A 16,778-nucleotide genomic window follows, 5' to 3' on the forward strand; every position below is an offset into this window, starting at 1 on the left:
GTTCTATTTGAGAAGAGAAAAAATAAAATAAAGAATGAATTGTTGAGAAATGAAAATGCACGTATTATGATATGATTGCGTCAATTTTGAGATGAGAGGCTGTGATTCTGCGTTGGGATGAAATGAGCGTGAAAAAAGGAGAATAAAGATGAAATTCCTGCTACTGGAGACATGGTGCACGACAGGTGTTTGTGCAGATATGCAAGTGGCATGAGAAAATGCCGTGAAATCTAGTATTGTGTTTGAGCTGATGATAACGGTAGTTTGATGGACTGCTTGTCCACCATAAAGTAGAATTGGTAGCTGTAGATAAACAAGAATAAACAACACATCCAGAGCATTGATCAAGCCAGCATGGCCTCAAACTTAAAACAATCTATTCCTGCTCTGAGCTTTTTGGAGGGATCAAAGGGAAGTGTTCACGTCTGCGTCCATGGGTTTTGAGGGTCATGGACCAATAATTGGCAGTCGACTTAGAAACCCTTAAGATTCTCTTCCTCACTACAACATGCATCCCACCACCAAGCAAAGGGGAGCTCCTCTGTTTCCATGAACAAGTACTGGTCCCAATAGTAGCCTTGTGTTGGAGTAGATTGATGGGCAAACCTCGAGCAAGAAGAGAGGACGCAGTAGGATCTTTACAATCAAGCGTAGAACCTCAAACTACTAGACTTTAACAGAGGAAGAAACTGAAGAGAAGACCAGCAAGTTCTCTAGGTATAGCCATAGGGGTAAGTGAGCAACCATATTAACTTCAAGATTTAGGAGTGCAGCCCTTCTCAGAATAAATCTAGGATCTCCTTTTTTGCTCTGAACCTACAAAAAAATACAAAGAGAAAAACACAACAAATACATATTTACGCTGATCTGTCTATATGATTATAACCCTCTTGATTGAAGCTCATGGTACAAAACCACAAATCAAAAGCAATATTTACACTCCCAATCTAGAGCTCTTTAGGCTGGGAAGATTCCCCCCTACTCAAAAGAGGCAGAGGGAAGCCTCCCAGAGGTAGGGAATTCAGCGGCTCCGGATGAAGAAGAAAGAAACAGGAGAAATTTGAGAAAGACAAAGTTGGTTTACATAGCTTACGTGTGAATCTAAATTTAAGTAGTTATGGATTTTATAAATTGAAAGGCATAATCTAATTAACAAATTTTTTTATTGATTTTTAACATTTTGTTTACATATTTTTAATTATTTATTCAAATATTGTAAAGTCGAGCTTTTTTTTAAAAGGTTAATACAATATTGTTAAGTGGAAACTATCTGTCTACCAAGTGGTATCCTATAATATATTTCTGCTTTTTAAGCTATATTATTATTATTATTATTATTATTATTATTATTATTATTATTATAGCTTATACTATTTGATTATAATTATAACTATTCTAAAATTACATTATAATTTTATATAATTGTAATTTAACAATTGCTATTTTAGAGCAGTTCATGCACAGAGTGTTGGGTTATAAGTTTGGCTCTCTTGTCTTTCATTTTTAATCAATTTTTTAAATTTATTTGTTTACTTATTTTTCAGATCTCCCTCAAAAAAAAAAAAAAAACATTGATATGAGAAGCCTAAAACGCAACTTCAAGAGCTTTACAGGTACAGCAACCAAAGGAAAAGCTGGAAATAAGGACAGATGTCTGATGCATGGTGATGGGTTGTTATTACAGACAAAACAAATTCATATTCACACAAACATGATGTCTCCGAAATCCAGGAACCAAACAAGTACCAAACCTCCCTATATACATAATGCTTCCTTGTTTTGATTCCATGCAATGCAAAGCCAAGCGAGACCTGAACTACATTTCACCAAAATGGCTCCTCTCAAAGGTGTCTTTATGGTCTTACTAGGCTTAAGCTTCACTTTTGATCACAGGCTTCTTGCGGACGCCACTTCTGACTATCAACTTCACCATGAAAAAACTGATGGTCTAAAATTGGGAGATGTTTCTGAGAAAGGTATTGGATTAGGTACTGGAATCAGCACTGGTTCTAGTGGGACTGGATTCGGTTATGGGCATGGTGGTGATCAAGTTTTTGGCATTGATGTTGGATTTCGGCCAGGCTCAAATGGAGGCTCGGGTAGTGGCGTTGGTATTGGGTACGGGTTTGCTGGATCTTCTAAGTATAGCTCAGATGCAAGTGCCAAATTTTCAAGCGGAGGTGGAGGCGGCGGTGGGGGTGGAAGTAGTGGTTCTAATACAGTAATACCCAGTCCAAGTAGCGGTGGTGGAGGCGGTGGAGGTGGAGGAAGCGGAGGTGGAAGTGGTAGTTATAATGTACCAGTGACACCAGGTATTGGAGGAGCAGGTGGAGGCGGAGGAGGAGGTGGAGGAAGCGGGGATGGAAGTGGCAGTTATAATGTACCATTGATGCCTGGTACTGGAGGAGGCGGAGGTGGAGGCGGTGGAGGAACTGGGAGTGGCACTGGTAGTTATAATATGCCAGTAACACCTGGGTTTGGAGGCGGTGGAGGAGGAGGTGGAGGTGGAAGAGGTAGTTATAATGTGCCAGCGACACCTGGTGGAGTAAGTGGGGGAGGTGGTGGAGGTGGGGGAGGAAGCGGTAGTTATAATGTACCTATATCACCTGGTCCAATTGGCAGTGGAGGCGGCGGAGGAGGTGGAGGTGGAAGTGGTGGTTATAATATCCCATTGCCACCTAATCCAAGTGTAGGTGGAGGTGGAGGCGGAGGCGGAGGAGGCAATGGAGGTGGAACTGGTGGTTTTAATTACCCATATGTACCTAGTCCAAGTGGAGGGGGAGGCGGAGGAGGAGGAGGTGGAGGCAATGGAGTTGGAAGTGGTGGTTTTAATTACCCATTTGTACCTAGTCCAAGTGGAGGCGGAGGAGGTGGAGGTGGAGGCAATGGTGCTGGAAATGGTGGTTATAATTACCCATATGTACCTAGTCCAAGTGGTGGTGGAGGTGGCGGAGGCTGGGGTGGAACTTACCCATCTCCAGGTGGATGGGGAGGTAGAGTTGGAGGAGGAGGAGGAGGAGGAGGAGGTGGCGGCGGCGGCGGTGGAGGTGGTGGGAATGCAGGTTACGGCTATATACCAGGAGTGCCAATGCTTCCGCCATACGGGGGCTGCGGTTGTCCCCCACAATGTCTCCCAGGCGGTTGGAAACCGATGCATCATCATCATTGGATGAAGCACCAAAATAGTCATTAAAATGGGCCCCACGAGTTAGGACCTCCATTTATTTATCTTACCGCAACCATAACTGAGCATAATATAGTTTGTTGTTTCCGATGCACAACTTCAATAGAAGTTCTAAGAATAAGCTCAATTTATTTCAGATGTTTCTCATCAAAAAAAAAAAAAAAAGAAAGAAAAGAAAAGAGCTTTACACAGAGGGAAAAATAAAAGCTAAAATTTCATTTAATATGAGTTTCATTTCCTACTTGTATATGCATGTAATGATACAACTTAAAAAGTATTCTATTAAGTATGAACTTTGATTTTTCTATGAGCTGCTGCATTCATTCTCTTCTAGCTGGCATTGAAGATGATCTAGCAACACTTTCCCTTGAAACAACTGTGGCCTTTGATGTAGGAATAGAAGATGAAGGTAGAAGGAGAGGAGTCCCAACTCTACTTGAATTTTCATTAGGAAATGGGCCAGGACTGTTTGATACTGTAGAAACTGGCTCTAACTCAACTTCTGAGTGTGTAGTAGCACCATTCTCACCAACAACATCCAGAAAAGGATTATCATCTTCCTCAACAGACAATACTGTACTTGTATCTGTGTGTATCGTAGAATCATCTGTGAAAATTCCGTGCCTTCTCTTTCTTCTAGCTGCCTTTCCCCATCCGTGGATCGTCTCCCTTATCCTTTGCGGGATTAGCGCTGCCTTATAGTTCGTTCCCATCTGGACAACGCGAAAGCACAGAAGAGTTTAGTAATAATTATCATAAAGATAACAATGATAAAGGAGGAAACTGTTATAAAATCAAACCTGAGTAACCAGTGCATAAAGAGGCAATGTGCTGTAGCTGCACAGAAACTGTCCAGCAAACCTACAAGAAAAAGAGCGATGATATAAGCGCCACAGAGGTTGGTGCCTCGCAAAAAAATCATAGAGAGATGAAATCTAGCTATCCATAGTCCATACCCCAAAATAAGTCGTATATACACCAGCAAGTGGTTCCTAATAAAGCAGGAATTGTATCCAAATTGCCACTGTATATTAATCAAGAAAATATACGTTAGTTAAAGTGACTTGATCCATGAAAAATGCAAGGTATTTTATAGAAATCAATCAAGTAAATCTGAGTTTGATATCATTGAGTAGGAACTAGGAATAGTAATCTCCAGCAATAAACTGAAAATCCAGTCAAGAGGTGGTACCCAGAACCAAAAGAATGAAGCCAACTCAAACGCATTCTGCAATGAAATTCAGATAAGAATGAAACATGCATGTCAGTTCAACCACGCTGAGACAGGGTAATAAAATTCTTTTAATGGAAAAAGAAAATTAAAAGAAAAGCTAACATAGTTACAGCTCTTTAGAAAACCATAATTTCTATGAACATAGCTAACCTGGAATAGAACAAAATGGATCAAGGACAGCAGAAGTTCTGGCTTCTTGAACCAGAAAAGATCATCTCGAGGCTTTAGCTTTGCTCCTACAAAGTATCCACTTATGCCAGCACTCTCCAATGCCAAGGTTGCAATAACATGCTGTAGTTTTGCACCCACCAAAAGGACAAGCTGTCCACGAAATGAAATTTCAGAATTCATAATATAGTGCAAATACCTTCTAAAAAAATTTATCACTGAGATTAAGCTCCGTTCACTCTAGAAAAAAAAAAAAATTGTTTGATTTTCAAGTGCCTGTTTGTCAAAAAAATAGTTGTGCCTAGAGGGAGCAATTAGGATGCTCCCTGTAGGTTAGGATTTAGTCATTTCAGGTTCACACTGTTTCATGTTCCATCTATTCACATATGCAACATGAAGTTTTTTGGGAGTTTGCTTCAGATTGCTTTGGTTCACTTTGCAACTATTTTGTCGTTTCTTTTTGCTTTTATTCAATACTTCCGAATTTTTCTATATAAAAAATAAATTATTTTGAGTCATTATGTTGACAGAGTTCAAGCCTAAAACTTTCTATTTTTTCGGGTTTAGCGTGTGCTTGGACAATTTTTGACCCCAATATCAGGCAGGTATGGATCAGGTTTGATGTCAAAAAATGCCACCTACCACCTAAAGACATCTTTTTCAAGCGTACAGGTGAGTAGCACAACTGAAGCTAAAAAGAAAAAAGAGACTTACAGTGATAGGAATGATGGCTATCCAGAAATAGAGATTAGACCCTGTAGTAAGGAACAAAAACCAAAGAAACACAAGTTCAGATAATATCAATCATGCAACACTCTAGAAGCCATGGGTAGCTAAGAAGTGAAATCCAATCTGATTGAAACAAATAAGTGACACTACGATAATCCTGCAAAGTCACTTAAGAAAGAAAAGACTTAAAGACAACATTCAAAGCACATGTTGCAATCTTTTCCCAGAAAATTAACCCAAGGAAGAGAAAATTAACTTTGATACCATACCTTTCACATTAAATAGCATGAAAGCAACAACGAATCCCCACAATGGACCACTGCAATGGAAAAACAGGTATTTTAGTGGCTTATTCTCTAAAATACTCGAATGCAAACCCAAAGTGTGTGTGTATATATATATATATATATGCTTCCAGAAAAAATTAGCATTAAATCCAACCCAACTAACAGTTTTTACCTCACACCAACTATCCTTTGGAATTCTTCTTCCATGGAGCGAATCATGTAGCTGTGAAAATCATATTTCAAGGGGAGATTGTGATTCTGCCCAGAACCAGAAAATAAAAGGATCAAACATTAATACGCACTTAGTACATCTGCACAGACATTTGAATCATAAGAATCCACATATATAGGTATGTAGCTTTATATCGTAGCAGTGGACTACTTATTCTTAACATTTTACTTTATTCATACGAACGATTTTGAGTACAAGAATAGGCCATGTAAATTAGGGTCTCCTTTTACTGACAATACCAGTCTTATTTTAGGCCCATTTGGCACATTTCATCACTAGTAACCCTCTCATTTCAGGTACCTATCTCCTTTATTATTCTTCTTCCTTTTTGTTTCTGATAGGGTAGAACAGCAGCACAGCAGTTGAATAGACTTTGTAAAAATGGTATTGAGCAGATCAAAGCATCAAGTTGAAAATTAGAACTTCCTTAACATGTCTTTTCACTTCTACAAAAGCTTTCTATGGGACAATCAAGTCACTTTACTCACTGCTTGGTACAAATTTTCAAAATGTATTCCGTGCAAATATATTTTGGTGCATATTGGTGCCTATGCAGCATATCCTATTATCAAGCAGTGAAATTCATATGCAAGTACTTTGCCAAATTTAGCTGTGAAACAATAAGACAGATGAATGACAAAATAAGGAAACAAATACAAGATAAAAGGAATAATCCTTCAAGAATATACATATATATATATATGAGGACATTTCTGACAGTTGAGACACAGTATACCATGATAAAGCCCTTGCGAAGAGTAAGGTAGTCTGTGCGAACCACTGAACGCCCAAATTGCCGGAAGAAACAAGTCTGTAAGTTGATCAAATTAGAAACATCAACACAAGTCATCATCCAAACACAAATGGGTAGAATTTGGAAAATAGAATGAAAATGATAAGAAAGTGAATGAACAAGGAAACTATTAAGAACAACCAGCACAGAATAAAAAAGAGAGGGAGAAAGAAAGAGAGAGGGAGGAAGTGAGGGTGCAAGTGCCAAGCTTCAGTTTCCCTAACAACTTCCTAGTACAAAAAGGCACCTTTAAATGAAGGGCACAGGTGGGTGCTCTAATTAGCACTTTAGTTTCAGATTTTCAACTTCACTTACCACATCATAAATTCCATTCATCATAACATTGTGTACCCAAATACTAAATAATGATAAAATGAGAATCACAGCTATGGCTTTATCATGGGGGACTAGAGTGAGTAACAAACAAATATAGGTTACAACGTATAAGAGCAAATAGAAGCAAAAAAACAGAAAGTTTTGTACCTACCACCCATATTAGAAAACTATTCCTGGCCAAAGGATTTGAAGCATGATATCTGACAAAGGTTGTTTGCCTTCGCATAGTCTGCTCTCTCGTGATTTCTGAAAAAGAATAAAATAACCAACTCATGATGTATGTCCTACAACTCAATAGATTGTATTTATTAAGTTAGTTTGGAAAAACTTGAGAATCAAGATGCCTCTTATGCCACAATGCTTATGACCAAATGAATAAAGGAAAATGTATAACGGCTAAGATAAACTGCTTTCTATGTTAAACCATAAACCTCAGGCCTAAATAGTCGGATAGTGTGTTATTGTCAAAGTGAGATCTACTAAATAACAAAGCAGATAAAATCTTTCCAATTTATTTTCCTCTTTCCACTCTCTTCCATACTCCTTAATGCCTTCATGGCAAGCTTCTACCTAACAGGATAGTGTGTTATTGTCAAAGTGAGATCTACTAAATAACAAAGCAGATAAAATCTTTCCAATTTATTTTCCTCTTTCCACTCTCTTCCATACTCCTTAATGCCTTCATGGCAAGCTTCTACCTAACAGTCTTCAATTCAGTGCTCATAAATAATGTGCCTTTAGTGTAGTATATAACACAAAAGGAATAGGAATGAACAATCTTGCTCATATCATACAACGCATATCAAGATAAAGATTTGACATCTCCATATCAGCAAGTCATCAAAATTAACTTTCTAAAGAATTACCAAACAAAATCCCTTACATTAGACATAAGCTTAGCCTTCCAAATTTGATTTACCAAAGGAAAGGAAAAATTGAATGAAAGTTGGAGCACAATGATGCGATGAGTATGATTGGCCTTGTGGACCAAAAATAAACAATGCCCTTTGCATGGATTATCAATTTTTTTGTCCATCCTTTTTATTTCATCAATTCTACCCTCAACCTTTAGGATTGATTTCAATTTTAGCAATTAATTTCAAATTAACAAAAAAAGGTGATTTCTACTAAGAAGTTAATATTTTATTATTCAACAACAATTTTTTTTCAATTTTTGAAATTAGGTTGAGGATGGATTTGGTAAAGTCAAAAGGATCGACTAAAATCGATAATTTACAAAGGTCATTGTATATTCTGTCATTAGGCCAAAATGATTTACAATAAACTATTGTAGAACCATCCAAAGTTGAAGATCTCCTACCCAGTTTTCTCCTTGAATTGATTCCAGAATTTACCGCTTACAAATTCAGAAGTCCACAAAATATTTCTAAATTTTTTCAGATGTCGACATCCATCTAAAAGGTCACTCAAAAAACAACATTCTGCAGCAGCCCCATATCCTTAGGCCTTTTCTTGCAAATTCCCATTCTTAGGTAAATAAATTCTACTTGCAACAGTGACTAATGAAAACTATCAATGAAATCTCAATACATCCTCAAAGTTCCAGGATAACAATTTTATTTGTTCAGGGGCTATTTAAAAAAGTAAAATTTCAAAATAGGGATTAAATACATATGGTGTGGATTTGCTGTTCAATTAGGTGCTGAAATGAATAAAAAAAGCATCAAAAGCTTTCTATTATTTGATTCTCCCAAAGTGGCTTTGCAATTTTGAGGTTACCTGATAATGTATCATGGCGGTCCATGTGAGCCTCTTCTTCCCATATCCTCCAACTATGAATCTGGCTAATTAAATACAATTATAAGCATTAGACAAATAAAAAAAAAGGTATAATCTCGCATTTCAAATTGACAAATGGCTTTTATACAATTAACTATTACAAGCAGGATATTAATGTGTATTACATTGACATCTTGCCAAAAGTACATTTCCAAAGATACAAGTAATTTGGCTTAAAATAATGGGCACATCAGCCAGCCCTTTATTTCAGACAGTACAAGACCTGCTATTAGATGAAGATTAATGATAAACTAAAGAGAAACTGCTGATGGCAAGATACCAAGATTGAACTAATGGAAGAACAGTTTTACACAACATACTTGATAATGACAATGGACCAACCTAACCTTTCAAGTAGGGATAGTATGTGAGGCAAACAATAACCACAACAATGAAACACTAAGATATCTGATTTTAATGCCATACCAAAGTTCAGACTCAAAAGTATAAGCGGATGAAGAAATCCATACATTATCTAAAGCCACATCATATTTCACAGTTAACAATAGAGGATTCTCAATATGCATGAATATGGATCTTTAACAAGATGTACAAAGTTCTTTTCCATTCAAGAATCACAGTGGCAAGATGTTATTTTTCATTATTTATCACACAAATTAACTTTCTTATCATGCATTATCCTCTATACAGTGACAATAATTCTCCAATAGAAGCTTAAATTTATCACAGTATAGAACCAAGATAAATCATTCAATCAACTAAATTGGAATGAAAAAGTGTTCACATTGGGAATACAGAACAAGACAATGTATTCTGCTAGAATGAATGGAATTATGACAGATTTCGCAACCTTCACAATAGCCAGCAACATTGTTAAGCAACTGTAAGAGATATGTGTGACTGCCATGACAAAGATGAACCGATGCAACTGTTCAAGACCTTCATATGATACAAATGGCTCATGTCCCTGAAAAAATAATGAGGTAAAGAATTATATGAAAAATTAAAAATAAATAAATTGCTTGAACATTTAACATGAGAGAGAGAGACAGAGCTGCCTAATGCAGTGAATACACATCTTATAATTGTTGTCTTTGGGGATTCATAAGGATGTGTGCTTCTGGGGCATCAAGAGCTTATTATTTCTTTTTCCTCAACTTTTGTTATGCTTTCATTTAGGGGAGGATACCTCATTCTCCTTATTCAATGTCTAATGAGTTCCTTTTTCTAATCTAGTACTATAAATAAACTGTATTGGAAAAATTCCATCTTCCAAAAACCACAGCTAATATTGAACTAAGATCCGGAACAATAGTTTACACGGAAAATGACATGCCTCTTTGCAGGTATTCTTGTCCAAGCTGTTCAGCATTCTCTGGACTCTGAGAGGTGAAAAAGACAGCATCAGTAGTTTACGTCCAGGGGAAGTATTTTCTTCCAATTCTTCATCAATCTCAGTCCTAGAGCAAGGAGCAAAAGTACTGTCATAGAACTTTGATGGAATGCAAATATTGGCTATTGTGCTTGAGGTAGCCGTTAGAAGGAGCGATATGAATCCAAGCAGCATCAGCTCTGAAGAATAGTCAGCAGAATTAAGACTTAAAATGAATGATTAAACAATACATGAAAATTAGCTTAGAGAAATTACATCCAAAATAAGAAAAAGAGCTTATATTTGTGGTTGCATATGGAGCTTATGCAAAATACCTTCTTTCATTTTCTCCACGGCCGCAAGCAAAGGTTTCCGATTAGTTTTCCTCAGCCACTTAAACAAAGAAATGAAATTGAGAGTAAACACAAAAGCACTGAAATTATGATGCACATCAATATCAGGGTAATCAAATTGTGCAAGGATTAAAATAACTTGAATTCAATCTGTTTGATAATTATAATCTTAAGAGTATATCCTTGTTTGAACTTCTATGCTGTGGATATATTTCCAAGCAAAGCAATTGGAAATTCACATAAAATTTCTTCACACCAAATATTAGGAGCAAATTTATGCATATAAAAAACCATAAACTGCACCTCCAAGTAATCCTAATTGCATGGCCTAATTTACAGGACAAAAAATCTTCTGTAATTTCCATATCATTAGCCAAAAACTTGAATGCAAAGATATATTTTGATATTTTCAATTCCATTTTTTTAATAGAAAATTAGCAATTCCTCCCTATAATTTTTTTTAATCTCTTGTTTGGAATCAAAGTTTTCACAAGAATTCAATTCAACTCAGTTCTTTTCTGTCATTTTTTTGTTTGGAATGTATGAATTCATTTCTTTTTAACTTACAAAGTTTTTATTTAAAAAAAAAAAAAAAGAAATCGTGCATGATTCATTTGAATTCTTTTCTTGCAAAATGAATCATGCCAAACAGAGAGAAAAGAACCTGAAGCTTAATGCAACTCAGACAACCAAATAATCCCACAAAATTTTCCAAGTTGAATAATAATTGACGGACAAAAAAAATAACGCGTAACTAAATAAAGTAAATAACAAATACAAATGAGAAATATTAAGGAAATAAAAGCAGGATGAGACTTACATTACTTAGCCGGTGAATTGAGCGCTCCACAATCAAGGAAACAACCACAAAGATTGTCAGCACAGTTGCAACTGACCAAGTTGGAGTTAAGGCCAATGATCGCATTTCTTTGGTATTTTCTGCCATATTACCAGTACTCGTACACCCCCAAAACCTTTTGCTTCAAATCTTAAGTACTCAAAATTTCTCTCAGGCGAACCGCCAAAAAGAAACCAAACCCATGAAAAGTGCAATTACATCGCCAACTCATACACAGCCTAAAATATGATGTTTTTTTCCCCTCTCCCACTTCAACTGTAATATCCACAGGAGACAAATTTGAAAGATGGGCACTTCACATTCAAGCGATTACAAAAGCACTGAGAGAAAACTGACAAATGTGGAAAACGAGGGTTATATCTAAAATGTCTCCTATACTTGATTCAAGAAACTGAAATCTCTGCCGAAAAATAAAAACAAAAAGAACACCAGCCAAAGTTTATATTCTTCTTGTCACCGTTCGAGTAGAGAAAACGCCAAAATCCAGCGTTTTCTCGTCGATCTCTCTCTCTGTGTCTCTCCCTCTAAGAAAAAGAAACTCAGACTATCAAGAATATATCATTTTACACATGGGAAACTTTTCTTGGGTCTCAACATTTCCATGGAACTGCAAAGAAACTGAATCTTAGCGACAACATTGATGAAAGCAAATCAAGTTGAGAGAAAAAGGTGGGATTTTTGGTCCTACAATTGCAGAAGCTTTTGGGGGACAGGTGAGTTTTCTTTATGATTTTTTATTTCTTTCTTTAGCAGAGAAATACAACAGATGAGCTGAAAAGGACCTTCACGAGGAGAGATCTCAGAGTGTGTAGACTGGAAACATTTCTCTCTTTTCTCGTCTTCTTCCTTCGGACAACATATGATGCCAGCACACATATTTAATAATATGGGAGCCAAAGGAAGTAGTAGTTGCAACAGCTTTCCAAATCACTAAGGACGGACGCCGAACGACGACGTCGTTTTAAAGCAGGAAATTGTTTTACTTATTTTTACTTATTTATTCATTATTCTCCGCTAATCTTGGCTACTAGAAAGATTTACTTTTCATTTGGTAAAATAATAGTAATAATAATAATAAAATTAAAAGGAAGAAGACAAAGACACATGCTTCCCCTTATAGGAAAAGGCACTCATGCTTTTAAGAAAAGAAAAGAAAAGAAAAGAAAATATTTTTAAAAAAATAGATTCCATGTGCTTAGGCTATAAGTTGGAGTGCTTATTATTAAATTTTTTTTAAATAGAAATCAGATATTAAGGGAGTACAATTTAAAATTTCTCAGATTTTCTCAGATTTACTTATTATCAAGTTAAATCTATAATAAATTCAGTACTTATTACTAATTATATGGTAATTTTGCTAATAATTATTATTGCAATCAGAATAAAACAGTTATTATACAATTCGATATAATAATTTTCACACTGTTGAAAACGCTTATAAGGAGTGCAGGCACAATACAATAAATCGATAAATCTACAGTGGTCAGTTGGATCCAGTTCTCACTGGTAGTCAACTAGTCACTTCCCTTAAAGAGTTCAAGTTGAGCTATAGTAGGAGAAGACATCAATATGTCTAAACTGACACTCTCTTAATAATTACATGAAAATGAATTACAAAAAACTGATATGATTCTTTTAATACTTCTATTTTATACTAATTTCTATCTTATCTCATTTTTAAAAAATTTCATATTGAAAAAATTATATTTTAATCCCTCAAAATCTAGACGTAATTACTATTAATTTAAAGCTATGTTGCTTATAAAATTATTAAATCTTGATAAAAATTTTAGATATAGGTATCGTTTCAATATGAGAAATAAATAAATAAATATATATATATATATATATATATATGGAAAGGAGGGGTTGGCATTATTAAAAATACTCCATTTGCATTTCCTAAAATATCTCTATTATAATATAATAATTACAATTTTGTTTTCATTTAAATTTATAATTTTATTATAAAATTATATTATATTATTTAAACTAAAATTATTAAATATTCATGTTAATATTTAACTACAATGAATTATATTAATATTTAATTAAAAAAATTAACTAAAATAAAAAATTTATACTTAAAAAATTATTAAAAAATAGCATATTTGGCTACACATATTTAATAATTTTGTTAAATAATAAATAATGAAGTCATTGTTTACATCACATATGATTATAAAATTGATTATATATATATATATACTTATCGGTTCTATAACTTTTCACTTTGTTTTTTACATAAATCAAGAAATAATAATTATTTTACAGTTAAAAAATTAATTTTTTTTTATTTATTTTTCGACTATATCCATATTACGTGTATAGTAAGTTTTATTGACAATAAAATCATTAGTAATAACATAAGTTTGAATTAAATATTAAAAAATGGTTTAAATTCTTATTTTGAAAAATAAATTATTAATAAGGGATTATATTAAAAAATATTTAAAGAATTAATTGGATCAAATTGTATTAAAATTGAAAAATCGTGAATCACATTAAAATATTTAATTGAATTTTAATTCTTAAGTAGAATACGAAGTGAAAGTAATAGCTTATTTGTAAACTTTATTTGTGAAAGTTTTTTTGGTAAAAATCGTGAATCATGCATCATTTTATTTTTTAAAAATGAAAAATTTTTTTTGTTAAAAAAAATCTCTTTTATTCTAAATAAAAAATTAAAAAAATTTAAATTAATAAATTATTTTAAAATTTTAGATTTCATATATATATATATATATATATTATAATCGCACTAGCCAGGAGTTGCTGACTGAGTAAAGAGTAAATATATATATATATATATATATATATATATATATATATATATATATATATATATATATATAAAAGAAAGGAAAAGAAAAGAAAGGGGTAAGGGTAGGGGTGATCATTCGGTCGGTTCGGTTTAAAATCGAATCGAACTGAATAAATCAAAAATCAAAATTTTAGTATTTATGAAAATCGAATCGAACTGATTTTGGTCAGAAACTGAATCGAACCGGTCTGATTCGGTTCGATTCGGTTCGATTTGATCGGTTTCGATTTTTAATAATTTTTTTATTTTTTACACTTTATTTTTAATATTTAAAATTTAATTAAAATATTTTAATTTTAATATGATTTAATTTCTCTATATTATTGAAAAAAATATTATTATCACTAATCGGTTCGGTTCAGTTTTTTCGGTTTTTTTCTAATCAAAACTAAACCGAACCGAAATAATTGAAATTTTTGAAATTAAAAATCGAGCCGAACCGAAATATATAAAAAACTGAATTAAATTTTCAAATCGATTCGGTTCGATCGATTTTTTCGATTTGAACCGAATACTGGTCAGTGTAGGTAAGGGATAAAATTTGGGAAATATGGGTCTGAATGGACTGTTTGTCAAGTGAGAAAATGTAAAAGAAAAGAAAGGGATAAGGAATCAAATTTGAGAAATATGGGTCTGAAGGGAGTGTTTGTCGAGTGAGAAAATCACAGTGAAAAGGATTTGGTGTTTTATGCGTGGAATTCGCTTGTCAAGGAGAGATTGGCGTTATGTCGCTTTCTGTCGATATCGGTAAACAATTAAAAAGCACTCTTTTTCTTTTTGGAAAAATAAAGGAAAAACCACTTCTTCACTTTGTAGTCTTTTAGGGCAAGATCAACCTGCCCAAGTTCCCAACTCCCCCAAAACTGTTCTTTTTGTTTTTTGTCTTTCCTATTTTCATCTCTATTTTTATATTTTCATTTGATTTATATGGAATGAAAGGTTAATTATTAAATAATTATTTAATTATATACAATAAAAAATATTATTCACAGAAAACTATCATACAACCATTTTTGATACTTACAAAGATTTCTTAATTTTTTTAATTAAATGAATTGAGCTACAAAACAAACTCAAATAAGTAGGTAATTATAGATTTAAAAAAGAATAAAATTAGGTAAATGAAGGATTAGAATAGACATAGAATCAGTGGCTTTTTTTAAATATTTCTTAATATTTATTAATAAAGTTTAATATATTTTAAATAAATATAATTAAAAAATTAATAAAAAATTATATTTTTTAATACGTGTGAACAATAAAATAAACAATTTTGTTAATAAATAATGTATTATTGTATATAATATATTCCTTTAAATCAAACAAAACAATATTTTTACCCACAAACTCAATTTCCTAGCTGTCCTCCTGGTGTGATTTATCATTTTTGTATTGGATGCTCTTTCTGAGCAGGCTCATGGATAAAGCATCCAAATTGGGATGAAAAGAGAAACCATACAATAATAGGGAGGAGGTCGGCAGAGGCAGACCTTGGATGGGTGGTGGGCAAAGGACAGGAGACAGGCGGCGATGGACACTGTCTCCCGCAAGATTTTGAGCCCCCAACCACTTATTCTAGACATGGCATTGTTTCGTTGTTACCTATGATAAGCAGCTTTGACTTTGTTTTGGTGGCACCCAACACTACATTAATAAGGCATCCGTTCTAACCATTTCCACAAAATACATTATCGGTATTTTTATCTAAACATCGTACTTTTGTTAGTCTTACCTTATTATAAAAGCAAAATTAGATCGAGATTGAGAGAATCTTAATTTTTTATTGATCATATCCAAAAAGCAGTTTTGTGTATGATGGGGTTGGTCCATTATCCATATTTATATCAACATCATGAGAAAGAGAGAAGGTGTTCCCTTGAGCTTTTGAGGTTACCTTACCATGCAATGGGGACTACATTCTCAATCAAAACAATTCAATGTTTTTGTGTTGCTCACCTTCCATGGTGGAGGGGTTGAGAGGGCCTCTCTCTCTTTCTTTCTTTATTATTATTATATTTTATGTGGGTGTTACTCTTTTTAAATCAATCCTAATTATTAAATGTATGTATTCGATTTATATGCTTTTTTTAATTATATGAGTAGATTCAGTTACTTATAATTTAAGAAAAATTTAAATTTTTATTATTAATGATACGCTGAGTATTAACATAATTTATTGTTATTTTATATACGTGTATTATTAAAATCATAAATTATCGCATATACATAATGAAACATAATAGAAAGATCAAATTAATTTTAAATGAATCATTTTTATAATTTTATTTGATTCAAAATATATTTTTATTCTATTATTTTTCAATAGTTTGAAAGAGGTAATACACTGAATACAGATATTCCTCCTTTTAAAATAAGTTAAATTTAAATTAAATATAAAAATTATTTTAATCGATTTAAATTTGACCGTTATAAAACTAAATGCGAAAAAAAATTGGTCTTTTGACATAACATGCAATATTGGAAATTTGTGAAGGCGAATATGGTGAGATATAGCATTGAATGACCCACAACATGCATAAGTTTAGAAATTTGAAAGTTGATAGAAAGTTCATTCGTCCAATCTCTTTAATTAGAGAAAATGACCACACTATCCAAATCCATTCATCCCAAGACAGCGACGACCAA

General features: G+C 33.5%; 2 protein-coding genes across 2 annotated transcripts; one reads left to right on the top strand and one right to left on the bottom strand.

The window, feature by feature from the left end:
- Positions 1 to 47: 47 nt before the first annotated feature.
- LOC110611595 (glycine-rich cell wall structural protein-like) lies at positions 48 to 3,421 on the top strand. The gene has a single exon (XM_043955089.1). The coding sequence runs from the start codon at positions 1,793 to 1,795 to the stop codon at positions 3,191 to 3,193; it is 1,401 nt and encodes a 466-aa protein (XP_043811024.1). The 5' UTR covers positions 48 to 1,792; the 3' UTR covers positions 3,194 to 3,421.
- Positions 3,381 to 12,193, bottom strand: LOC110612044 (MLO-like protein 11). Its single transcript, XM_021752685.2, has 15 exons — positions 11,270 to 12,193; positions 10,432 to 10,489; positions 10,061 to 10,296; positions 9,575 to 9,691; positions 8,704 to 8,764; positions 7,115 to 7,209; positions 6,571 to 6,645; positions 5,775 to 5,860; positions 5,585 to 5,634; positions 5,301 to 5,341; positions 4,569 to 4,739; positions 4,377 to 4,412; positions 4,141 to 4,208; positions 3,985 to 4,045; positions 3,381 to 3,897 (listed from the first exon to the last, which is right to left on the bottom strand). Exons 1-15 carry the CDS (start codon positions 11,393 to 11,395, stop codon positions 3,505 to 3,507), a joined length of 1,674 nt encoding a protein of 557 aa, XP_021608377.1. The 5' UTR covers positions 11,396 to 12,193; the 3' UTR covers positions 3,381 to 3,504.
- Positions 12,194 to 16,778: the final 4,585 nt, after the last annotated feature.

This window comes from Manihot esculenta, chromosome 3 (genome assembly GCF_001659605.2).
Source record: "Manihot esculenta cultivar AM560-2 chromosome 3, M.esculenta_v8, whole genome shotgun sequence".
In the NCBI taxonomy this organism is placed as follows: Eukaryota; Viridiplantae; Streptophyta; class Magnoliopsida; order Malpighiales; family Euphorbiaceae; genus Manihot; species Manihot esculenta.

Excerpts from the sequence above, each read along its gene's own strand:
- LOC110611595 (XM_043955089.1), top strand. The coding sequence starts at position 1,793 with ATGCAAAGCCAAGCGAGACCTGAACTACATTTCACCAAAATGGCTCCT.
- LOC110612044 (XM_021752685.2), bottom strand. The coding sequence starts at position 11,395 with ATGGCAGAAAATACCAAAGAAATGCGATCATTGGCCTTAACTCCAACT. Across the intron at positions 10,297-10,431 it reads CGTGGAGAAAATGAAAGAAG|AGCTGATGCTGCTTGGATTC; the intron begins GTATTTTGCATA and ends ACTATTCTTCAG. Across the intron at positions 7,210-8,703 it reads CCGCCATGATACATTATCAG|AAATCACGAGAGAGCAGACT; the intron begins GTAACCTCAAAA and ends ATTCTTTTTCAG.